This window comes from Myxine glutinosa, chromosome 8 (assembly GCF_964187855.1).
Source record: "Myxine glutinosa chromosome 8, kmMyxGlut1.1, whole genome shotgun sequence".
NCBI lineage: Eukaryota > Metazoa > Chordata > Myxini > Myxiniformes > Myxinidae > Myxine > Myxine glutinosa.
Window position 1 is genome coordinate 76,242,060 of NC_136268.1, and position 24,054 is coordinate 76,266,113.

The following is a 24,054-nucleotide window of genomic DNA, read 5'->3' on the forward strand; positions in this document are numbered from 1 at the left end:
GGTGGTTAAAATGATAAAATTTAAATAGGGAAAAGGGAGGATGATACGAGAGAGAAAGGGGGGGTGCAGGAAGTGGACAGAAAAAGAGGATAAATGTTTGGGAGGATATGGAAGTAAGGGGAGGTAGTGGACATGTGAGGAGCATACGGAGTGGGGGTGAGGATGAAATTCTGCCATATTTGCTTGCATCATAATTGAATAGCCTCTGTTGCAATCTAAATGTTGAGAGTGTGATTGTACCCAGGAGGGTAGTAAAAATTGTTTCGAGAACCTGCACTCCAGTGTGCTGGCATTCACTTGGAGACATTTAACGACCTTGCAGTGCCTTTCGAGAAGGGAAGGCCACTGTGTGAGGATGTTCTAACTGAAACATTCCGCAGACCCTTCCAATCAATGTGAACAATGTGTCCGGACTAGTAACTCCACAAGAGCTATTTACACATTTGCACTACCGAAGATGCTTTTTGCTTGCTTCATGACCTGTGACCCAATGCATTGACGACCACCACTACAACGACCCAAATTATCAGCCAGGGAAAGTTTTTGGCTTCCACGAAGCCGACGTTGATTTTGGCAGGAATTTGAGATTTCTTCATAGTCCCGTCAATAACTTGCTCACTCTGTGGGAAAAACACCTTGTGATCTTTATAATGTCCATCAAATCTTGCTCGGAAACGGTACACTTGCTCGCACTTCGTGATGCAACTCCCTACCTGTGAAGCACCAATCAGATAGGGAATCAAACGCAGGATAGGTAGCTGAAAGGTGAGTTCCCACTGCGCAACTTATTGTGCCATCTTTCTCAGAAAAGGTTCTGAACAGTGTTGTGGTGTAAAAACGTGCCATCTGCCGTTCATAATAAGAACTGTGCAAAATAAGAACTAACATTGATGCCACCAGACCCTGTGCAGGTGTACCAATTAGAGTGTCTGCTCTGAGTCTGGGAGGTCGGTGGTTCAAACCCCGGGCCAGTCATACAAAGACCTAAAAAAAAAGATCCATGCACTTCTTTGCTTGATGCTCAGCATTTTAAAAGGATAGAGCACGGACAAACAACAATACGTTCGTCGATGAGCCAAGACCTCCTGTGTTCGCCGCTGCTTGGTTTTCTCTCACTCATGAACCACCAACACTACAGTCTCCTCACAAGCCTCATATTTTGACCTATTTTCATGAACCCAACATTACCGCTTTACACAAAAAGGTGCAAAAACAGATTCTTGCAACTATAAACCAATCAGCCTGCTCCCAATAATCAGCAAGGTCATGGAATCCATCATCGCTTATGACATAAAATCCTTCCTCTTCTCCAATGGCTTAATCTAGGATCATCAATTTGGATTCAGACCAGGTCACTCTACTCTGGACATGCTACTTCTGCTGTCTCAACAATGGATGGAGGTCCTCAATGCCAAACAGGAAATCAGAGCTGTCTCCCTTGACATATCTCGTGCCTTCGCTACGGTCTGGCACCCCACCCTGCTCACCAAACTCTCCTCCTATGGTATCCATGGAAAGTCCGCAAGCATGGCTTGCGGACTTCCTCTCTGGTCGTAGTCAACGTGTGGCCCTGAATGGATTTCTCTGATCTCCCCTTCCTGTTCAGGCTGGAGTTCCTCAAGGCAGAGTTTTGCACCCTGTGCTTTTTCTGGTCTCCATTAATTATCTCTCCGACTCTGGAAAATCCTTTCTATTTCTTTGCTAATGACTCCACTCTCTGCCGCTCCATATCTCAACCCTCAGATCGGTAGGCAGCAGCCTCTTCACTCTCTGCAGACCTGAACAATATCACAAACTGGTCAAACAAATGGAACATGTCTTTCAATCCTGACAAATCTCACACTCTCACTTTGCTTTTGTTCCCCATTGTAACTACTTGACAATGTGCCAAGTTAAAAAAAATTCCACTCAGCGGTTTCTGAGAAATAACTTTTTCATTATTTGCTTTTAATCCAAGATGGCTGCCATACCGCATGACCTATGATGTCACAATTATCATAAAAACATTCTGCATATGTGTCACTCATACCCTGAAAAGTTTCATCTCAATCGGACATATGGTTGCTGGGAAAAACGAGGTTTAGCCCGTCCGGACGGATGGAGATGAAAAAGGATATTCTTATCGAGCAAAAAGATGGAAAAAAAAGGTATTCGTAAAGAGGAAAGATGAAAAAGGATATTCGTAAAGAGCAAGAAGATGAAAAAGGATATTTAGAAAGAGCAAAAAGATGACAAAAGGTATTCGTAAAGAGCAAAAAGATGAAAAAAGTGTGTTCGTAAAGAGCAAAATGATGAAAAAGGAAATTCATAAAGAGCAAAAAGATGAAAAAAGATATTCGTAAAGAGCAAAAAGATGAAAAAAGGATTTTCATGAAGAGCAAAAAGATGACAAAGGGTATTCGTAAAGAGCAAAAAGATGAAAAGAGATGTTCGTAAAGAGCAAAAAGATGAAAAAAATGTGTTCGTAAAGAGCAAAAAGATGAAAAAGGAAATTCATAAAGAGCAAAAAGATGAAAAAGGATATTCATAAAGAGCAAAAAGATGACAAAGGGTATTCTTAAAGAGCATAAAGATGAAAAAAGATATTCATAAGGAGCAAAAACATGAAAACATGTATTTGTAAAGAGCAAAAAGATGAAGAAAGATATTCGTAAAGAGCAAAAAATGAAAAAGGATATTCATAAAGAGCAAAAAGATGACAGGGTATTCGGAAAGAGCAAAAAGATGAAAAGAGATTTTCATAAGGAGCAAAAAGATGAAAAAGGAAATTCATAAAGAGCAAAAAGATGAAAAAGGATATTCATAAAGAGCAAAAAGATGACAGGGTATTCGGAAAGAGCAAAAAGATGAAAAGAGATTTTCATAAGGAGCAAAAAGATGAAAAAGGAAATTCATAAAGAGCAAAAAGATGAAAAAGGATATTCATAAAGAGCAAAAAGATGACAAAGGGTATTCGTAAAGAGCAAAAAGATGAAAAGAGATGTTCGTAAAGAGCAAAAAGATGAAAAAAGGATTTTCATGAAGAGCAAAAAGGTGACAAAGGGTATTCGTAAAGAGCAAAAAGATGAAAAGAGATGTTCGTAAAGAGCAAAAAGATGAAAAAAGATATTCGTAAAGAGCAAAAAGATTTTTAAAAAAGGTATTTGTAAAGAGCAAAAAGATGAAAAAAGATATTCATAAAGAGCAAAAAGATGAAAAAAGGATTTTCATAAAGAGCAAAAAGATGACAAAGGGTATTCGTAAAGAGCAAAAAGATGAAAAAAGATATTCGTAAAGAGCAAAAAGATGAAAAAAGATATTCGTAAAGAGCAAAAAGATGAAAAAAGGTATTCGTAAAGAGGCAAAAGATAAAAAAAGTTATTGCTATAGAGCAAAAAGATGAAGAAAGTTATTGTTATAGAGCAAAAAGATGAAAAAAGTTATTGTTATAGAGCAAAAAGATGAAAAAGTTATTGTTATAGAGCAAAAAGATGAAAAAAGGTATTCGTAAAGAGGCAAAAGATAAAAAAAAGTTATTGCTATAGAGCAAAAAGATGAAGAAAGTTATTGTTATAGAGCAAAAAGATGAAAAAAGTTATTGTTATAGAGCAAAAAGATGAAAAAGTTATTGCTATAGAGCAAAAAGATGAAAAAAGATATTCGTAAAGAGCAAAAAGATGAAAAAAGATATTCGTAAAGAGCAAAAAGATGAAAAAAGGTATCCGTAAAGAGGCAAAAGATAAAAAAAGTTATTGCTATAGAGCAAAAAGATGAAAAAAGTTATTGCTATAGAGCAAAAAGATGAAAAAAGTTATTGCTATAGAGCAAAAAGATGAAAAAAGTTATTGTTATAGAGCAAAAAGATGAAAAAAGTTATTGTTATAGAGCAAAAAGATGAAAAAAGTTATTGTTATAGAGCAAAAAGATGAAAAAAGTTATTGCTATAGAGCAAAAAGATGAAAAAAGTTATTGTTATAGAGCAAAAAGATGAAAAAAGTTATTGTTATAGAGCAAAAAGATGAAAAAAGTTATTGTTATAGAGCAAAAAGATGAAAAAAGTTATTGCTATAGAGCAAAAAGATGAAAAAAGTTATTGCTATAGAGCAAAAAGATGAAAAAAGTTATTGTTATAGAGCAAAAAGATGAAAAAAGTTATTGCTATAGAGCAAAAAGATGAAAAAAGTTATTGCTATAGAGCAAAAAGATGAAAAAAGTTATTGTTATAGAGCAAAAAGATGAAAAAAGTTATTGCTATAGAGCAAAAAGATGAAAAAAGTTATTGTTATAGAGCAAAAAGATGAAAAAAGTTATTGTTATAGAGCAAAAAGATGAAAAAAGTTATTCGTCGAGTAAAAAAGAGATAGCTTCAGAGGTTGCAAAAGCTCATACATGAAATTCCTCCATCCATTGTGGGTTATCACCAAATATATCATCGTGGTATTCTGTTTTGGAAATTTCATGCAATTTTATTTCCCACAGCAGCCAAACATTTAAGAATTAAGCAAAACATCTTAACTGGTTAAAGTAATTTCCTCTTGAACACACCTGAGCATGTTTGTAGCCATTAGCATGTTATTCTTGAAAGGTGCATGAATAATAATTAGTTTCACATACATGGTCAGCAGACGTAACCGTTTGTTCTCATCAACCGGCCAGGCAATTATTCCCAGCAAAGATGGCTTCCCCCGTCCCACCAACTGGTCTATATGCATGATCTCTCAGCTCATGACTAAGGTTTCTGCTTTTCGTTTCCCTCGAAGTTCGAAGCACCTTTACCTTAATCCAGTTCATGGTGTGTGAAATAAAAGTCATTTGCCCTACAACGACATTTTAGAACTATAATTTGCATGTTATAATCAACCAGCGAAGACCCCACCAGTTACGGACAGGATAGATGTCCCAGGAATTGAGGTATTCTAGTATGACTTATAATATCCACCCTCCTGCACAAACTCGATGAGATCAATTAAAAACTCAATCCATCTGGTTCCTTTTGGATGTCCATTTGAAGCATTCTGGGGAAGGGTGAGAGGAGGGGAAACACAAGGAAGTTTAAATTTGATGTGAGAAAAGTTTTGCTGTTTTTTTGTTGTTTCGTTCTCCTTTTCCATAAACAATAAATCATAATTAAATCTACACCAAAAACAGATTTTCATTTCAAGAAACTAAAGTGACGCTCGCGTCTCTCAGCCATGATGGCAGCCGCAGCCGATAAGTCTCACTTATTGACCACGGCTGTTTGCAACTGGGAATACAAATATACAGTTACCCTGCTGGGTTGGAGCAGGCCTCACGCCAAGCATCCTGGACTGAATGAATGGCCTCAGAGCTGCGCTACCAGGGGCACCTTTAACAGCTAAAAACAAATTATTATTTAAGGTATCGACGCATACACCGCGTGACCTATCAGATCAGGTAAGGCAAGCATCAGGAGCGGAAGGAATCAGCTGAACCTTTCTATATCATTTTTAATATTTAATACTTCAAAATAAGAGATGGGATGAAACACATAAGTAAACAGAGCTGCATGCCACTTGCATGATGGGTGTGAGGGCTTGAAAAACAAGATCGTATGATGCACACAATGAGTGTCAATGTAAACTAAACAGAAAATGTATACATTGTTGGTCTCAATATCTACCAAGATTTTTAAAATTGTTATTTTATTGACTGTGTTTTTTAACAATCTGGATTTGTTTGACCTGATATGAGGTCAAACAGTTTGACCAGATATGTTTGACCTGATATGAGCCAAGCAAGTGTTATGGATCTGGTCTGGGGGTAAAATGGGTAACATGTTAGAATAGTTATTTCATCGCATGTGAATAAACGTTTGGTGGAACAAAATTGAAAAAGAACAGAAAGAAGTATAGGCGTAGTTGAAGCTTTTCATCTTGCAGCTCATTGCCGAACGGTTCCAGATTGTGGCACATGCACGTACCGAAGCACATTCACGTGTTCTTGAAGCGACGTTTATACACACACGAGCTCCTGGTCTTTACCAACAAAAAGAGTTTGTGCAGACGCTCCATTTGTTCCGACCGGATTCCATTCTAATGCGAGGATTCGGGTTTGTTCTGTGCCTCGCAGCCATGATGTGCATGTTCGTGTCAGTATAACAGTCCTAATAGCCAATCCCCATTTGTCTGAGCAAATAAATTGTTTTATTTCACGTCTGCATTTCCGGTATTCTTTTGTGTGTTTCCTGACGAGATGCAAGAGGAAAAGTTTTGACTATGTCTGTTCTTTATGTTATTTTTAAATTCATAGTATGTGTTAGGACAATTATGATGTAATTCCTAAAGATGGTAAAATGTATCGAGCACATGTTTAGAAAGATCTAGTCCCGCCCCCACCCCCTGCCAAAGTGTCTGTATCCAATGGTCACAGTCCTCGCGCAATCATGTGGTCAGTGAAAGCCCACGAGACAGGCCAAGGATATGCCTGTATAGGAGCATTCGTTTGGCACACTATCCACTGAATGCACCCATCAGGCCCTTCAATGGGAACCATGGAAACCAAGGGATTTATAAAGGTGTGGACAGCATCTGTGTTCAGTCGTTCACCGCCTGTTGGCCGCGCTGCTGAGTCCAGTGAATGGTTCATGCAGTGCAGTGTCGTTGGCCCAGTCCAGTGGTTTGTGCAGTCCAGTGCAGTGGTTGGTGGTTTGTCAGCTGAACGAACCATTTTTTGGTGTCTAATTCAATCCTTCCATGATTGTATGACTACTCAGGGTTTTGGGAATGAAGAGTCCGCAGATGCCTTTTCGATTAATAAATGGGACCCAGCAGGGATGTGCAATAGCTCACACCCTATTCAACATCTTCTTCTCGGCAATGATCTCCGACGTCTTCCAGTCCCGAGACAAGGGTGCGTTGATTTGATTCAGGACAGATGGAAAGCTGCTCAATGTGAGAAGCCTTTGGGCCCTCACCAAAGTGTCTGAGCTTTGTGTGGGGGAACTCATTTTTGCTGATGACTGCGCTTTAGTGGCCGACACCTTGGAGGATATTCAAATCACAGTGGACAATTTCTCAAATGCCACCAAATTATTTGGTCTCCAGATCAGTCTGAAGAAAGGTGAAGTACTAGACCAACCTTCTCCCACCAATACATATGTCACCTTGTCAGCATGGTTGATGATACATCACTCGAGATAGTGAAGACGTTCTGCTCTCTCGGAAGTGTGCCATCAAACAATGAAATTATTGATGATGAAATTGTCTTATGAATAGGTAAAGCAAGTGCTGCCTTCAACAGACTCACACACAGGCTATGGAAGGAACAGGGCATGTGTCTCAGCATGAACATAAAGGTGTCACTGACATCCATCACTGCCATCGCTGTAGGATTATGAGATATGGACTCTGCATCGTCACCACTTAAGACAGCTACAATGGTTTCACCAGCGTTATACCCGGTCCATCTGCATAATCAAGTGGCAGGACAGAATACCCAATACTGAAGTCCTTCACATGTGCCAAGTGTCCAGCAACGAAAGCATGATCATCCATGAGCAACTCCGATGGACTGGACATGTTAGCTGAATGAAAGATATTCGAATACCCAAGGCTCTATTCTACGGACAATTAAAACAGAGGACATGTTCAGTATGCCGGCCTCATTTTCGCCACAAGGACAACCTGAAGACTTGAGACACTACAGCATTGATCTGACATGTTGGGAAGATACCGCTGTGAATGTCGTTCACTGGAGGTCTGCTTGCTCCACAGGTGTCAGGCTATTTAAATAAAACAAGCTTGGCCCTTAAACAGGAATGCCAGCAGACTAAAGTTGCAACCCTGCAGTCTCCCTTCCAGGTACGCAAGTGCAGTACCTAAGGACGTGGCTGCAGGTCCAGGATTGGTCTCCTTTCCCACCTGCAGACCCACCTGTCCAGTTCCAGATGAGCCATTCTTTGATGCTCATTCGTCATAACCCAAGCAAGGCTCCATCATTACGATCAACTGTATATACAATTGTGTGTTGATGTGGTTGCGAAATATTTGATGTCCCTGCCAATTGCAAAACTTTACCGGTCTGTTTTGCGAGTGCTTGCTTTTCTTCGATTGTATGCCGTGTATAGAAGAAGCAGCAGGAAAACCAGGACGGTAAACACAAATATAGCCGTAAGAGCTCTGACGGTGGGCATCAGCCAATGTATTTCTGAAGTGAAACACAACAACGTGGTAAGGAGCCAAAGTCCACATGGAATGCCATTAACAATAAATAAAAAAAAATGAATGAGTCATACGATTTCATTTATAAACTTTTATACTAAAAATTAAACTTTAGAAAGTTTTTACTTGTATACAAAAGTTTTACTTCAAACAAGAAAGCAAGGTGACCAGCGGACTGGTCGATCTGGAATAAATAATTGAATGTCTGACAATCAAAGTGCAACAAAACTGTACGTCAGTTTAAAACTCTAGGAGTGATCCTTGTACCACACACACCATAAGCAGATTATTAAATGTGATACTTTTTCACTGTTTTCTTCTACCAATTGGATCATTATTCCACTAGTTCTGAATGTTCATAAAATTTAGATTCAGGTTTTTTCATTCTTTCTTTCTTTAGAATGAAACGATTTTGAGCACAAACTTATTTTAAGAGCAACGACGAGCTGTAATTCTTGTATATTTTTGCCAACTCCACGCGCTTTTCTGTGTGATCATGTTTGTTTGTATCTTGTATTGTTCCATGTTATTTCCCCTTACACTGTATTACTTCTCTTCTTTCACTTTTTCTTCCCTTGTTTGGGGCCTCCAAATACTGCCAATCTTCATTACAATATTTAAATACATTTCATATTTATAAATGATTAGTTCGGTCAAGTATTATTGATATCTTCCCTTTCAGTTTTTTGGAATCTGACAAGTTTCAAATTTGTGATGCAAAATATAATTAATTGTCCTGAATTAATGATTAATTAAATATAATTAACCTTGGATGTAATTAATATGTCAATTGAAAATTGTAAATTTGATGGATGAATTCACTGCATCTTTTAATAATAATCAGGCTGAATTTGATTATTTCTTTGATTGCAATGATACAGTATCAAATACATCCATCAAATGTCATATGGAGAATCAGTCCTCGAAATATTTATATCAAAAAAACGAAATGTTTTCTCTTTATTACATCTAAACATAAGAAGTATAGTAAAAAAAAAAAGAGAATACCCCTGGGCGCTCATCAAGTAAAATAAAGCAATAAACTACACCGACTGAAGGTATTTTAAAAGAATTTCAATGGTTGCAAGAAGACAGGACAGCATATGGAATCATACTAACGTAATCATAAGACCACCTTTAGAGGCCATTTAGAGGCGCAGGGCGGAGATTGGCCTTTTTCGGGCACCGTGGTCCCCTTTTTGAAGCAATGTTTTATGGCTGGATGCCCTTCCTGCCACCAACCCTGTTCTTGCGACACACAGGGAATTACCAGTGAACTGGTACTCAATTTGCCGTCCTCGGAAGGATGACAGGCTGAGTCAGCCCCCCTGGTGTTAATTCAGCGATCGGCCAGGATTCGAACCCAGGATCCTAGGTATCCCAAGCCGGCACCCTAATCGCTAAGCCAACGCCAGGCTCTAATCATAAAACCAAATAAACATAACAAATTATGTAACACATAATTATGTAACATAACAAATTATAACAAATAAACAAACATAACAAATAAACAACAAAAATACCTATTTTGGGGGTATTTTGGGGGGCAACCCTCTCTACCATCCCCCCCCCCCCCCACCTCCGTAAACCTCCTTAGATCCCGATGTTTCAAATACCATGAACAAACGTCGGTACATCACAGGTGATGAACGGAACATTGTTATCAATTTTCATCGGAATTGTATGTGTCGGTTCTGAGAATAAAGCTCCAAAATTCCACACACCCCCCCCACCCCCTCCCCACCCCACCCCCCCCCCATAGACACACTTGGATCCTGAATTTCTCAATGCAGTGACCAAACTTTGGTACATTCAGGTGATGAAGGTTGTGATCAAGTTTCATCGAAATCATCTGTGTGGTTCTATTCTACAGGGGCAAATCTGGATCCACTTTGACCCTTGGTCGACCCCCTTAGACTCTCATTTTTTTTTAATGTTGTGAACAAACTTGAGTTCCAACATACCAAATTTTACTTTAGCGAAGTTTGGTCGCAATCCCATCAGCAGTTTTGGAGAAGAAGTTGCAAGTGCTTACGGACGGCCAGACTGACGGAGATGACGCGCCATCCCATAAACTCCCCAGTACTACGTTCCAGGTGGGATAAAAACTGAGTCGACCCAGGACTCAAATCAAGGCCTCTCACCAACAAGGGAAAGCTCTTCTGCCCAGCTCTCAAGTCATTGATTTATTGCAGAGTATGATCTTACCATCCATCAACATGTACTGATATTATCATAAAATATTGAATATGCTGCAATTAATCAAAAACACTTATGGCGATGAAATTGTTTAACTGGAATTGCAATCTTGTTTCCATCATCATATCGAGTGTTCCCGGATTAATCTTACCTGTCACAATGGTGACGTTATCTGTTGGTGGAAGGTTAACATGTGGAGCAACTAAATACTTGGCCTTCACCCCATGCTGTACCTGGTGGTCCAAGTTTCGTGTGTGGACGTCCTGCAAATGAAAATAAGGAATCCATCATTTCACTCGTGATGGTTTGAGTTGATGATAATGACGAAGGTAAAATAGTCTGTATAAGGACTAGAGTTGGTCTAGCTCTAGACAGTGGAAAAATAGAGGAGTCACTCAATACATAAATTATCCCTAGTTTAGTTTAGACTCAATACATAACTAAGTTACCTCTTCCCCTCATGTCAGTGGACAGGGAAATGTGTTGTGTGTATAGCAGGTTCGATCCCCCTTTTTAAAATCCCTCTCCATCAATCTCTTCTAATCCCTCTCCCCATCCCTCTTAAAAATGCCAACATGGTTTGTTCAACTTTGTGATAATGTTCAGGTCGTATCTTAATGCACTGTTAAACAAACAGATCCCATGTTGTATTTATATGTTTAAAATGTATCTCGTTTGGCATCATGTTTCTCATGCTTCTTATTCTGGTTAATGTTGAGCTTTGCCTGCGATGATGCAACAACAACAACAACAACATGCATTTTAAGGCCATGTTCCCTGCTAGAGCGGGGGTTAGCCTTGCGGTCCCCATGACAATCTTCTCCATTTTGCCCTATTTTCTGCATCTCTCCTTGTTAACCCCCTTGCCCGCATTTCTTCTTCCACCATCTTTAGCCAAGTCTTTCTCGGTCTTCCCCGTCCTCTACTTCCTTCTACATTAACTTCCATCACTCTTCTCAACCAGTCACTTTCATCCTTCCTCAATACATGACCAAACCATCTCAACCTGTTCCTCTTCACAGCATCAATCACAGGCAATATTCCCATCATCTTTCGCAATTCATCATTTGTCTTCCTCTCCCTCAACGACACTCCGCACATCCATCGAACCACCCGCATTTCCACCCTTTCCAGCCCTCGCCGCCACCCTACGTTCACTACCCATGTCTCGCTCCCATAAATCATAACACTTCTCACACATGCAGCACACCCCCCCCCCCCCCCTTCAGCTTCAGCGACACTCCCCTCCCCATCAGCACGCCACTCAGTTCCCGAAACTTCTTCCATGCACATCCCACTCGAGCAACCGTTGCCGAGTCTGATCCACCCTCTCCACCCAGCATGTCCCCGAGGTAGCAAAATGCCCTCACACCTTCCAGCTTCACGCCGTCCCCAAGATCCAACTCAACATCTCCTCCATCTGCAGCTCCCTCTGTGCACACCCTACACCTGAATGTAGCTGCCACACTGGTTAAGGACCCTCTCAGACCACTACATTTTTGATGAACCCACTCAGCACACATTGTACATTGAATGGAGTTCACTCCGACACCCTTCCTGCACACAGCACACGGCCACTTCCCAGTTCTTTCCACCTCACCACATGCTTTACCAATTGCCATCACCTTTGTCTTTCCGATATTCACCTTCAGACCTTTTGTCTCCATACATTCCTTCCACTTGTTCATCTTTTCCTTCAGTCCATCCATACTTTCCGCAATCAACACCAGATCATCTGCATACAACAACTCCCACGGTAAACCCTCCTTTACGGTCTGAGCCAGCACCTCCATCACAGCTACAAATAGTAGTGGACTTAGTACCGACCCCTGATGCACTCCCACCTTCACCTCAAACTCACCACTGTTCCCGTCCTTCGTCCTTACAGCTGTGCGTGCTCTTTTGTACATTGCCATCACTACTCTGATCAACCATTCCTCCACTCCTAACTTCCTCAATGCCCATGTCAATACTTTGCGTGGAACCCTATCGAATGCTTTCTCCAGATCAACAAACCCAAAAAACAACTTCTTCCTCTTATCCATGTACTTCTCCTGCAACTGCCTCACAATGAAAAGCGCATCTGTCGTTCCTCTTCCTGGCATAAATCCAAACTGCATTTCGTCGATCTTCACTTTCTTCCTTATCCTCCTCTCCAACACCCTTTCCAATACCTTCATTCCATGCTCCAATAACTTTATCGCTCGGTACGAGCCACACTCCAGAGGGTCACCTTTCCCCTTGTATAGAGGGACGAGGGTACTCAGTTCCCAATCCACTGGAATGCGGCCTTCTTTCACCACCAGATTACAGATCTCTGTCATTCTCTTCACACCCCAACTTCCTGCTGCCTTCAACATATCTCCCACAACTCCCGTCGGCCCTCCCGCTTTTCCACTCTTCATTGCTTTTATCGCTTCCTCAACTTCCTTCTCAGTTATCTTCTCTGCCGGTCCTAAAACTGGGTTACTCTCTATGTTGCCATCCCATTCATTCTCTGTATTCAACAGCATTTCCATATATCTTTTCCATCTTCCTTTAATTCCATCTGGGTCGACAACGATTTGTCCCACTTCATCCTTCAAGCAACTCACCCCCATCACATCACACCTCTCTTTCACTATCTGCTTTGCAATCCAGAATACTGCTTTCTGACCCTCTTCCGAATCCAAGCGTTCTCCGAACATTTTCCTACATGCCTCCTGCGCCTTTGCTACCTCTTTCTTTGCAGCCTTCCTGGCTGCCTTATAACTTTCATGCTCTGCTGTTTCTGCTACCGTACCCTTCGCCTTCTGCCACTCTTTGAACTTCTTCCTCTTCTCGTCAATCCTCTTTCCAACCTCAACATCCCACCACCATGTTTCCGAGTGCCTCGGTGGTCCTTTTGTCCATCCACATACCTCACCAACGGCTCCCAACAGACTAGCTTTCATTGACATCCAACCACTTTCAAGCTCAACCACATCATCCTCTACCCTACTCAACCTCTCTTTTAATGCCTCCCTTACTGTCACCTCTTTCAACCTCCACACCTTCATTCTCGGTTGGTACTTCACCCGCCGAGCTCTCCTCGCACCTTTCACCCTTATGTCGCAGACAACCAAGTGGTGCTGTGAAACAGCCTCCTCCCCCGGGATCACCTTTGTGTCCCGGAGGTGCCCCCTATCTCGCCGACACACCATCAGGTAGTCAACGGTTGTCGTCGACCCACCTGACGTGTATGTAACAAGCTTATTGTCCTCTTTCTGGAACTGAGTATTACAAATCAACAAATCAGCTCTATCAGCAAACTCCAAAATCCTTTCACCTTCTCCATTTCTCACACCATATCCGTAACCCCCATGAACTCCCTCAAAACCATCCATACTCCTTCCCACATGACCATTCAGGTCTCCTCCCACCACAACAACTTCCTCATCTTTCACGTTTTCCATCAGCTTCTCTATCGCACACCAGAACTTGTCCTTCTCTTCATCGCTTCGACCAACCTGTGGAGCATATCCCGAGATGACGTTCACCAAGAGCTTTCCAATCATCATTTTCACCATCATCAACCTATCACTCACTCTAGTCACACTCACCACACTGTCTACAAACTCCTCAGAAAACAGGACACCAACACCATTCACGCCCTCCGGGCACCCTTGCCACACAAACTTGTATTTCTGTCCCTGCCTACCCTTCACCATTCTCACACCACTTCCCTTCCATCTCGTCTCTTGCACACAACATATGTCCACTCTTCTTCTGACCAATACTTCCACCACTTCTCCTGATCTCCCTGTCATTGTCCCCACATTCTATGTCCCAAACCTCAGAAACCGATCTCCACTTCGGGCTGCACCCTGCCCATATGTACTTGTGATTGTCATGGTTCTCTTTTTGAGGCAATGTTTTTATGGCCGGATGCCATTCCTGACGCCAACCCTCTTAGTCGTCTCTTACGACACGCAGGGATTACGACACGCAGGGATCCTACACGACACACTTCACCAATGTGTTTGTAAAGGTGTGTAATAACATGTGTTAAAATGTTGAAGGTCAACTCCCGTGGGAAACCCAGAAAAAACGCTGTTGAATTCGGGTACCGAAAAATTATTTTCGAGAATTTTTATTTTTTAAATCGGCCCTTAAGTAACTTATGAGGGGTCAAATAAGGGTTTTTCATGATTCTGAGTTGATTGTTAACATTTATATTTCACCACAGACACTCCTTTGTGGAAAAATAATTTCTAAATATATCTCATTTTCTACTTTGCAGGACATGGAGTCTAGCAATATGGATGAAGACGTTACTCCACCTGTGCTCAATTGCTTCATCTGTGCACGCTCGGATACACCAGCTGAAAGGCTCATACAGGCAACTCCAAAGGGATACTCAACTTTATTGAAACAAGCAGAAACTGTCGAAAATGTTACTGTTGTGGAACGTATGAAGGAGGCTCAAAAGGAAGGAAAACTGAGGTACCACCAGAAGTGTAAAAATGATCTGTACAACAACTTTGTTGCAACCACCAAGAAGTCAGCTCAAGCATCAAAGGCAGAGAAAGAGTCATCAAAGTTGAAGAGAAGACGCACTACTTGTGAGTTCAGTTCATCAACTGGCTGCAGTTCTAGAAGATCACAGTCAGTTGACCTCCTGTATAAGGATGTATGCATTCTTTGCAACCAACCAGCCCAGCTCTACAAAAATAATCCAGCACAAGCTAGAAAGAAATACAGAGTGCCAGATAATTTGACTGCAGATACACTGAAGGCAAGCTTGCTGAAGACAGCACGGAGTCGCGGGGATGACTGGGGCACTGAAGTCACTGGACGCCTGGAAGGGATCAACGACTTGGTAGCAGAAGAAACACTGTACCATTTGCGATGCAAACTTATGTTTGCGAGAGGTGACAGTTTGTCCAAGACTGATGAGGAAGGAAAAAGGAAGAGAGGACAGAGGAGTATTGATGAGGAGCGAGAAGCAGTTTTTATTGAATTCTGCGAATGGTTAGACTCAGAATTAGAGCATGGGGTAATGAACATGGACCAAGTCCATGAAAAGCTGCAGGAGTTTGATCAGTCACCAGAGAAGAGCCTTTCTTATTCAAAGCATTGGCTAAAGATAAAACTTCTAGAGAAATACGAAGACACCTTGTATTTCACAACACAGGAAAGAAGGGCAGATGTACTCTGTCTCAAAGATGGCACCGACAATATTCTGCGAGAGCATGATGCTAATCTTGACCATGGAGATGAGAAGACTCAGATCATAAAGACGGCACTCAAGTTCATATCCAATGATATTGCCTTGATTGATTTAGGTCCAAAGTCATACCCCACCACACACAGTATGACTGACATCGATAGTCAGCTGACACTTGTTCCTGCAAGCCTTCAGATGTTCTTGAGACCGATTGTCAAGACAGACGAAAGAGTTGCCGTTTGGGGGCAGAATTTTATTAAGGCCTGTCGACCTCGGTCTGGAGTATTGCCACACCAAATGGGGCTTGCCATACAACTTGATCATATATTTGGGTCAAAATGGATGCTCAACAAGTTCCACCGGCTGGGATACACTGAGTCTTACACGGAGACACAAAACTACAAATACTGCTTCCTTAATAGTAGGAGTGGAGATGATGTTCCAGATACTTCTGGCACTCTTGACACCATTGTGGAGGAACCGATGAACAGATCAATGATGAGGTTGCGGTTGATGTTGCGCTTGAGGATCCAATCAGTGATGACAGCCAAAGTGCCAGCCAGTGAAAGTGAATTGTCAAGTAATGATCAGGTGGTCTTTATGGAGGTTGGGGAAACAAACAATGCAGTCACTCAGTTTGTTGGAGACAATATAGATTTAAACATTGTCTCGATTCACGGAAACACTCCCTTTCACTCAATGGGTTGGATCGAAGTCACCTCTCTGGCACCACCTTTGCCAGATCCACAGACAACAGCAGCTTTCCCCCGGGTGAAGTTGAAGGCACTCGACAAAGCTAAGATCCTGAGAGGAACTGAAGTAAAGATTATTCCATTTACGAACAGGAAACAGATAGGAACGAACGCGATCATGTTTCTCCCCCTCGCTGAGCTTTCCTCCTCCCTGGCTCATGATCAGCCACTCCTCACTCCAGGTGACACACTCTGGGCAGCGGGGTGGGTGATCAAAGCCAACGATCCTGAGTTCCCACACTCCAACTGGAATGGCTGGATGAAGAGAATCCATGCTAATGATGCAAAGCAGAGCACACAGATCGAGTTCCTCCCAGTTATTGAAGGAGACCCTAATGACCTCAACACCATCTTCACCACTCTGAAAGAGTGCATACGGCGCGCTGGGGTCGCTATAGTGACCTTTGATCTTCCGATTTGGCTGAAGGCTGTGAATATAATAAAGCAGGCAAATCTACCCGTCATTCCAAGGTTGGGTGGTTTTCACCTGCTGAAGTCTTATCTTGGATCAATGGGTAACATCATGGAAGATTCTGGACTACTAGATGTGATCCAGTTGATCTATCCTGGAAGTACGACAGCCAACCACATCATGGATGGAGGATGTTTTGACAAGGCAATCCGTGTTCACCTCCTCATCGATGCAGCCATCTATCAACACATCATGAAACTTGCCTTCACTGAGGAGGAGCGTGGTGACATGAAGACCTTCATGGAGAAGGTGGCTGATGGGAAGATGGGAGCCAGACACTCAGACCCAGTAGTGCCAGTGTTTGAGCAAAGGTTTGAAGAAACCTTCAAACGACTCGCAAAAGGAGGAAGAACACCTGCACTCTGGGTGGAGTACCACCACATGGTAGATGTACCACCCCAGTGACTATGGATGGACAATAGGTGTGCATGGGTATGAGCCAGTTCCAACACTGGACCCCACAGCTCCTGAGGAGCTATTGCAGTTCACGAGCTGTAATTGTCATGGAGATTGCAGCAACCGGCGATGCAGCTGCAAGAAGAATGGGGTCACGTGCATCTCGGCCTGTGGAGTCTGTAATGGCATTACATGCAGAAACTGCAGTCATGATGTTGTTGAGTCTGAAGAAGACATAGACAATGACTGTTGAAACTTCTGACATTGTGAATGAGAAATAACTCTTGAGTATTATATATGTATGTGAAATAAAAGCTACTTTGTGTGTAAATGTAAAAGTGAAAATATAAATGTTAACAATCAACTCAGAATCATGAAAAACCCTTATTTGACCCCTCATAAGTTACTTAAGGGCCGATTAAAAAAAATAAAAATTCTCGAAAATAATTTTTCGGTACCCGAATTCAACAGCATTTTTTCTGGGTTTCCCACGGGAGTTGAACTTCAACATTTTAACACATGTTATTACACACCTTTACAAACATATTGGTGAAGAAATTTTTTGGTAACAATTTAGTTAACAGATTTGTGAAATATCTCATAAAATGCCCTTACTAACAAGGGTTGTTGCGTTCTGTATTAGTGGAAAACAACTGCTGCACATCTCCAAAAGTTATTGCCGCTTCCTCTGGAGATGGTCCGTCAACTCGACAATGCTGTTTGTCATGGAGTGGTGGCTTTACGAAATTACGGCATGAAACAGCGTGCTATTCCTCGGCAGTATGGCATCACTCAAGGTCAGGTGTCAAAGATCCTGAAACGAAATGCTCAGAGGGGTGTCCCTACTCCAATACCGAGGCCAGGACGTCCCCGCAGAACCACAAGGAGGGATGATCGCCAGCTGCACCGGTTAGTCCGCAATGGCCGTACCAAGTCAGCTAATCGGCTGAGGGCTGAGTGGCAGCAACAGACAAATGTGCCTGTATCCAGAAGGCCAGTCAACCAACGACTGGTTCAAGCAGGCTATCGTGCCAGGCGTCCCCTGAGAAAGCCAGCGCCGATTGCAGTGGGCCAGAGAGCCCCATCAATGGCAGCCAGGACACTGGAATCACATGATCTTCAGTGACGAGTCTAGATTTCTGGTCTATCGTCAAGATGGCCATGTCCGAGTGTGCAGACAAGTGCATGAAGCCTACAACAAAGATTGTATAGTGCCAAGAGTCCAAGCTGGAGGTGGTGGGGTTACCATTTGGGCTGCTTTTCATGCAGGGGGCAAAAGTGACCTGGTTGTTCTGAATGGAAACCTGAACCAGTTCAAGTACAGGGCCATTCTGGAAGAAACATTGCTTCCATTTGCTCGTGCAGCCTTTTGAGGAAACTTTGTCTTCCAAGATGACAATGCACAGCCTCATCGTGCTCGCCTGATCCAACACTTTCTTGCTGACCGTGGTGTAGAGCATATGGAGTGGCCTGCCATGTCCCCGGATATGAATCCGATAGAGAACTTGTGGGCAGAATTAACGCGTCAAATCGACCACTTGGACCAGCAGCCGACCTCTGTGCGTGAATTGCAGCAGGCTATTGTCACTGCATGGCAAGCGATTCCTGTCCAAACCTTGGCACATCTCGTGAACAGCATGCCTCAACGTGTACGTGCTCTCCTGAATGCTCGTGGGGGTTACACGAAGTACTGAACTGTAATTTTACTGTCCGTAATCCCAGTCGTAATTTAACTTTTGTTTTTTGTTAAAAAAAAAATTGGCTAATGTGTAAAATAAAGAGATACTTCTGGAAAACGTACAGACGTTTAACACAGTACTGTCCATGAATTGAGTGCGATATCAGTTTACATCACTTTCAAGGATCAATTTATTTGTTTCGAAATGTCAAATGTGGTTTTTGTTTCTTTTAAAGGTCACATTAACAAAATGTAGAATAATTTCAACATAATTCCAATGAACTTTTGGTTCCAAGACATCTTGAAAAGTAAGTTCACCCCCACAAAAAAAATTCCATATTAAATTACATTTACATTACAGGACGGTAAAATTACATTTCAGTACTTCGTGTAACCCCCACGAGCATTCAGGAGAGCACGTACACGTCGAGGCATGCTGCTCACGAGATTTGCCAAGGTTTGGACATGAATCGCTTGCCATGCAGTGACAATCGTCTGCTGCAATTCACGCACAGAGGTAGGCTGCTGGTCCAAGTTTTCGATTTGACGCGTTAATTCTGCCCACAAGTTCTCTATCGGATTCATATCTGGGGACATGGCAGGCCACTCCATATGCTCTACACCACGGTCAGCAAGAAAGTGTTGGATCATGCGAGCATGATGGGGCCGTGCATTGTCATCTTGGAAGACAAAGTTTCCTCGAAAGGCTGCACGAGCAAATGGAAGCAATGTTTCTTCCAGAATGACCCTGTACTTGAACTGGTTCAGGTTTCCATTCAGAACAACCAGGTCAGTTTTGCCCCTTGCATGAAAAGCAGCCCAAATGGTCACCCCACCACCTCCAGCTTGGACTCTTGGCACTATACAATCTTCGTTGTGGGCTTCATGCACTTGTCTGCGCACTCGGACGCGGCCATCTTGACGATAGACCAGAAATCTAGACTCATCACTGAAGGTCACGTGATTCCAGTGTCCTGACTGCCATTGACGGTGCTCTCTGGCCCACTGCAATTGGCGCTGGCTGTGTTGTCTGGTCAGGCGTGGCTTTCTCAGGGGACGCCTGGCACGATAGCCTGCTTGAACCAGTCGTTGGTTGACTAGCCTTCTGGATACAGTCACATTTGTCAGTTGCTGCCACTCAGCCCGAAGCCGATTAGCTGACTTGGTACGGCCATTGCAGACTAACCGGTGCAGCTGGCGATCATCTCTCCTTGTGGTTCTGCGTGGACGTCCTGGCCTCGTTATTGGAGTAGGGACACCCCTCTAAGCATTTCGTTTCAGGATCTTTGACACCTGACCTTGAGTGATGCCATACTGCCAAGCAATAGCACGCTGTTTCATGCCAGAATTTCGTAAAGCCACCACTCCATGACAAACAGCATTGTCAAGTTGACGGACCATCTCCAGAGGAAGCGGCAATAACTTTTGTAGACGTGCAGCAGTTGTTTTCCACAAATACAGAACGCAACAACCCTTATGTACCCGATTGTGAAGCCAATCGTCAAATGTACCTGTCCTTACATTTTGTCACGCCACCTGTGATATAATCCTGTTATTGACTTCTTGCTGCGAAAGACAATCAGTGACATGGATCTTTCAACAAGGACATCACCGAAGGGTAAAATAAACTCACCAGATTGATATACTGAGTTCAGAAAGTAAACCCAAGTCAAGAAAAAAAATATATTCCATATTAAATGCCAAGTCTGTAGGTGGTATTGCCCCCTTTGGCAGAAACAACCTCAAGTAGGCGTTTCTTATATCTGTCTGCCAGTCTCTGACATCGACTGGGAGAAATTTTTGCCCACTCCTCCATGCAGAATTATTTCAGCTGTGCGATGTTTGAGGGGTTTCTTGCATGCACAGCTCATTTCAAATCCCCCCACAACATATCGATGGGATTTAGATCCGGGCTTTGACTTCGCCATTCCAGATCCCTCCATTTCTTTCTTTTCATCCATTCCTTGGTGGATTTACTGGTATGTTTAGGGTCATTGTCATGTTGCAAGGTCCACCTTCGGTTGAGCTTCAACTTTCCGACAGATGGCCTCACATTATCCTCAAGCACCCTCTGGTAAAATGAAGAATTCATAGTGGATTCTATGATGGTGAGCTGCCCAGGCCCTGATGCAGCAAAGCTGCCCCAAACCATAATAATTCCACCACCATGCTTTACAGTTGGTATCAGGTTCTTGTCATCAAATGCTGTCTTTGGTTTTCGCCAAACATGTCTTATGGTACTGTGGCCATATAGCTCTACCTTTGACTCATCTGTCCAGAGCACATTGTTCCAGAAGTGCTGGTCTTTGCCTAGGTGTTCATTGGCAAACTTTAGTCTTGCCCCGATGTTCTTTCTGGACAGCAAAGGTTTCCTCCTGGCACACCTCCCATGTAGATCAAATTTATACAGCATCTTTCTAATGGTAGACTCGTGCACTTTGACATCAACAGTGGCAAGAGCTACCTGTAGGTCCCGTGATGACATTCTGGGGTTCTTGGAGACTTCTTTCAGCATCTTGCGGTCTGCTCTCGGGCTGAACTTGCTGGGGCGGCCTGGCCTGAACAAGTTGGCAGTTGTTTGGAATCTTCTCCACTTGTAGATGATCTTCCGGACAGTCAAATGATTGATTTCAAATTGTTTGGAGATCTTTTTAAATCCCTTCCCAGACTCGTAGGCATCTATAACCTTCTTTCTGAAGGCCTCAGATAGCTCTTTTGATCCCGGCATGGTGACACCACACACTTCAACAACAAAGAGCAAACCAAACTAAATGTCTGAGGTTTAAATAAGACAGGTTCCTCCAAGATCCTCTCCAACGATGTGCTTATCATTTGCACCTGAGCTGGTGCACCTGATTCTAATTTTAAGTATTTGAAGTAGTGATAAATATAGTGGCGTACTTACTTTTTCCACATGCGAAATTGGCATTTATGTTTATATAAATTGTACAATGGACTACAAAATGTAAATGTTTCATGATATTTGTTGTATTATATCAAATTTATCTGTCAATATTGTTGAAATGAAGATCAAATAGCTGCATGTTGAAATATGTTGAAAAAGTCAAAACTTTACATGGGGTGTACTTACTTTTTCACGTGACTGTATATATATACACACACTAGTGGGGTATGCTTACACATTGTAAGCAATAAGAAACCGTGCTTCGTACGTCGGTACATAATAAATATAAGCTTTATGATTTATAGGCAAACATCACCGACATGCTGCTGGATACCAATTTAGGTTTGTTTGTTTTTTGTTTTTAAGGACACATTTAAGGTTTTTAATGTAAATTTTACAGACGTTTTTATTTCACAGTTTACAGTTTTAGAAATTACAATTTTCAAATGCTAGATATAAATTGAGGTTTCTTTTTGATGGACAAGTTTAGGGTTTTTAACGTAAATTTTCACTTACGGCACTTTCTCTTTTTCATTTACAGACATTATTGTCATGTTTATTTCACCGTTTACAGCTATAGAAATTACAATTTCAAATGTGAGATATAGATCGAGTATTTTTTTTGCTTTTTAAATTTATTTTATGTGCACTTTTAGGGGTTTTTTAAATGTAAATTTTCATTTACAGACGCTTTCCAATGATTCTGTTATTTTTCCTGGTGTACCGGCTTAGATGTCTGTCGGCACGCCAAATTTCACCTTTCTACGACACCTGAAAGGTACTGAACATTAATATCAGTCAGTCAATCATTGAGTGAGCCAGACAGTCAGTTAGTCAGTGAGTCAGTGAGTCAGTGAGTCAGTCAGTGGTTAGAGTGAGCTTTATATATTAAATACTTTGATGGTTCGCCAAGCATAATCATTGTATGAACTACTTACCTTGTCATAATCCCATTGGAAGCCATCAAATGTGGGTAACAGTTTTCTTTTCATACCCAAAGGCATGGCTGTCAGTGGTGTGATAATCAGAAAACGTACAAGAATCAACTTCAAATCCACCATTGTTCCTGCACACAACACAATAATCATCCAGCACACACACACACACACACACACACACACACACACACACACACACACACACACACACACACACACACACACACACACACACACACACACACACACACACACACACACACACCTAAGATTAGCTCTCGGCTGGTCAACATTCAACAATTAAGACGTCCACCTTCATAGGGGAAAACGTTGTTATATATGAAGTTTGAAAAGGTTATATGAACGAGACATGCACAATTGTCCAAAACAAAGAAAAATTTACATCGAGCATGAATATGGGAAAAAACTGAAAAATACGTTAATATATTTTATACCTAGAACGGCACTCGGTAGAGCGCATACCTCCGCCAAGCTGAGCAGTTTACGTTTTGTATCCCGCTGATAGGCCGGATCTGGATTCGGACCGGAACCAAAATCTCAATTGTGAAGAATCACTTAGAAAATGTAAAAAAAAATTATCCTATCCGGATCCGGATATTCACCAAAATCGAATCGATTTGTCCTTGTCACACTGCCAAGCTGTCCACAAATTTTCAGCCGGATCAGTCCGCGACTTTTTGAGATATCCTGCTCACAGACAGACAAACAAGAGACAGGGTTGAAAACAACCTGCGTCCGCCTTCGGAGGTGGAGGTAATTACAAGGACCACACTACTTAGATGTTTAAAATATATAATTAAACCCCATTGCCGTTTCCTCGTACAACTCGTCTTCTACTACACTATCTCGTTTGTGGAACCATTTTGAATGGTCATCGTAAGTTACATTCGACTGTAATTGTCGCCAATCATGGGTACAGTAACTGTCGTTCATGGAGGACGAGAAGGCCAAACTGGAGCTTGGACGTGAAACGTCGTGAACGGTATATAATTTGGAATACTTTGTCCCGGCCGGACGAAAGAATTCCCTGTATGAGTCGAGAGTCGGTTTGGCCATGCTATTCCATCATTCATATTACTCCATGGTCTATAAACGCTGCGTCAATCCCGTCCTACCATTAATTTGCAATTGGTCACTGGCTTTGACACCAATACAAATTTTAATTACTGATCCTAGGCCTCAAAAAGATACATATATCGAACAAACTATTTCAAATGGAGCTTTTGAATTGCATCAGATGTGGCAAGAAATGTGAATTGCTGCTCCCAGCTTGATTTACTGTATTATATAATCTGGTTGAAGGTACAATGAGAAGTTCAATCAACATTAAAGTTTAAAAAAGAAAA

At 42.1% G+C, this 24,054-nt stretch overlaps 1 protein-coding gene across 1 annotated transcript in view; it reads right to left on the reverse strand.

The window, feature by feature from the left end:
• Positions 1–1,926: 1,926 nt before the first annotated feature.
• LOC137432599 (uncharacterized) overlaps positions 1,927–24,054 on the reverse strand; it is a 40,942-nt gene continuing 18,814 nt past the window's right edge. The window contains exons 2-5 of the mRNA XM_068124660.2: positions 22,688–22,815; positions 10,510–10,621; positions 8,016–8,145; positions 1,927–4,994 (exon numbers count right to left, since the gene is read on the reverse strand). Coding sequence (XP_067980761.1) covers positions 4,946–4,994; positions 8,016–8,145; positions 10,510–10,621; positions 22,688–22,810 — 414 coding nt within the window. The 5' untranslated portion in view covers positions 22,811–22,815 and the 3' untranslated portion in view covers positions 1,927–4,945. The remainder of the gene's footprint in view (positions 4,995–8,015; positions 8,146–10,509; positions 10,622–22,687; positions 22,816–24,054) is intronic.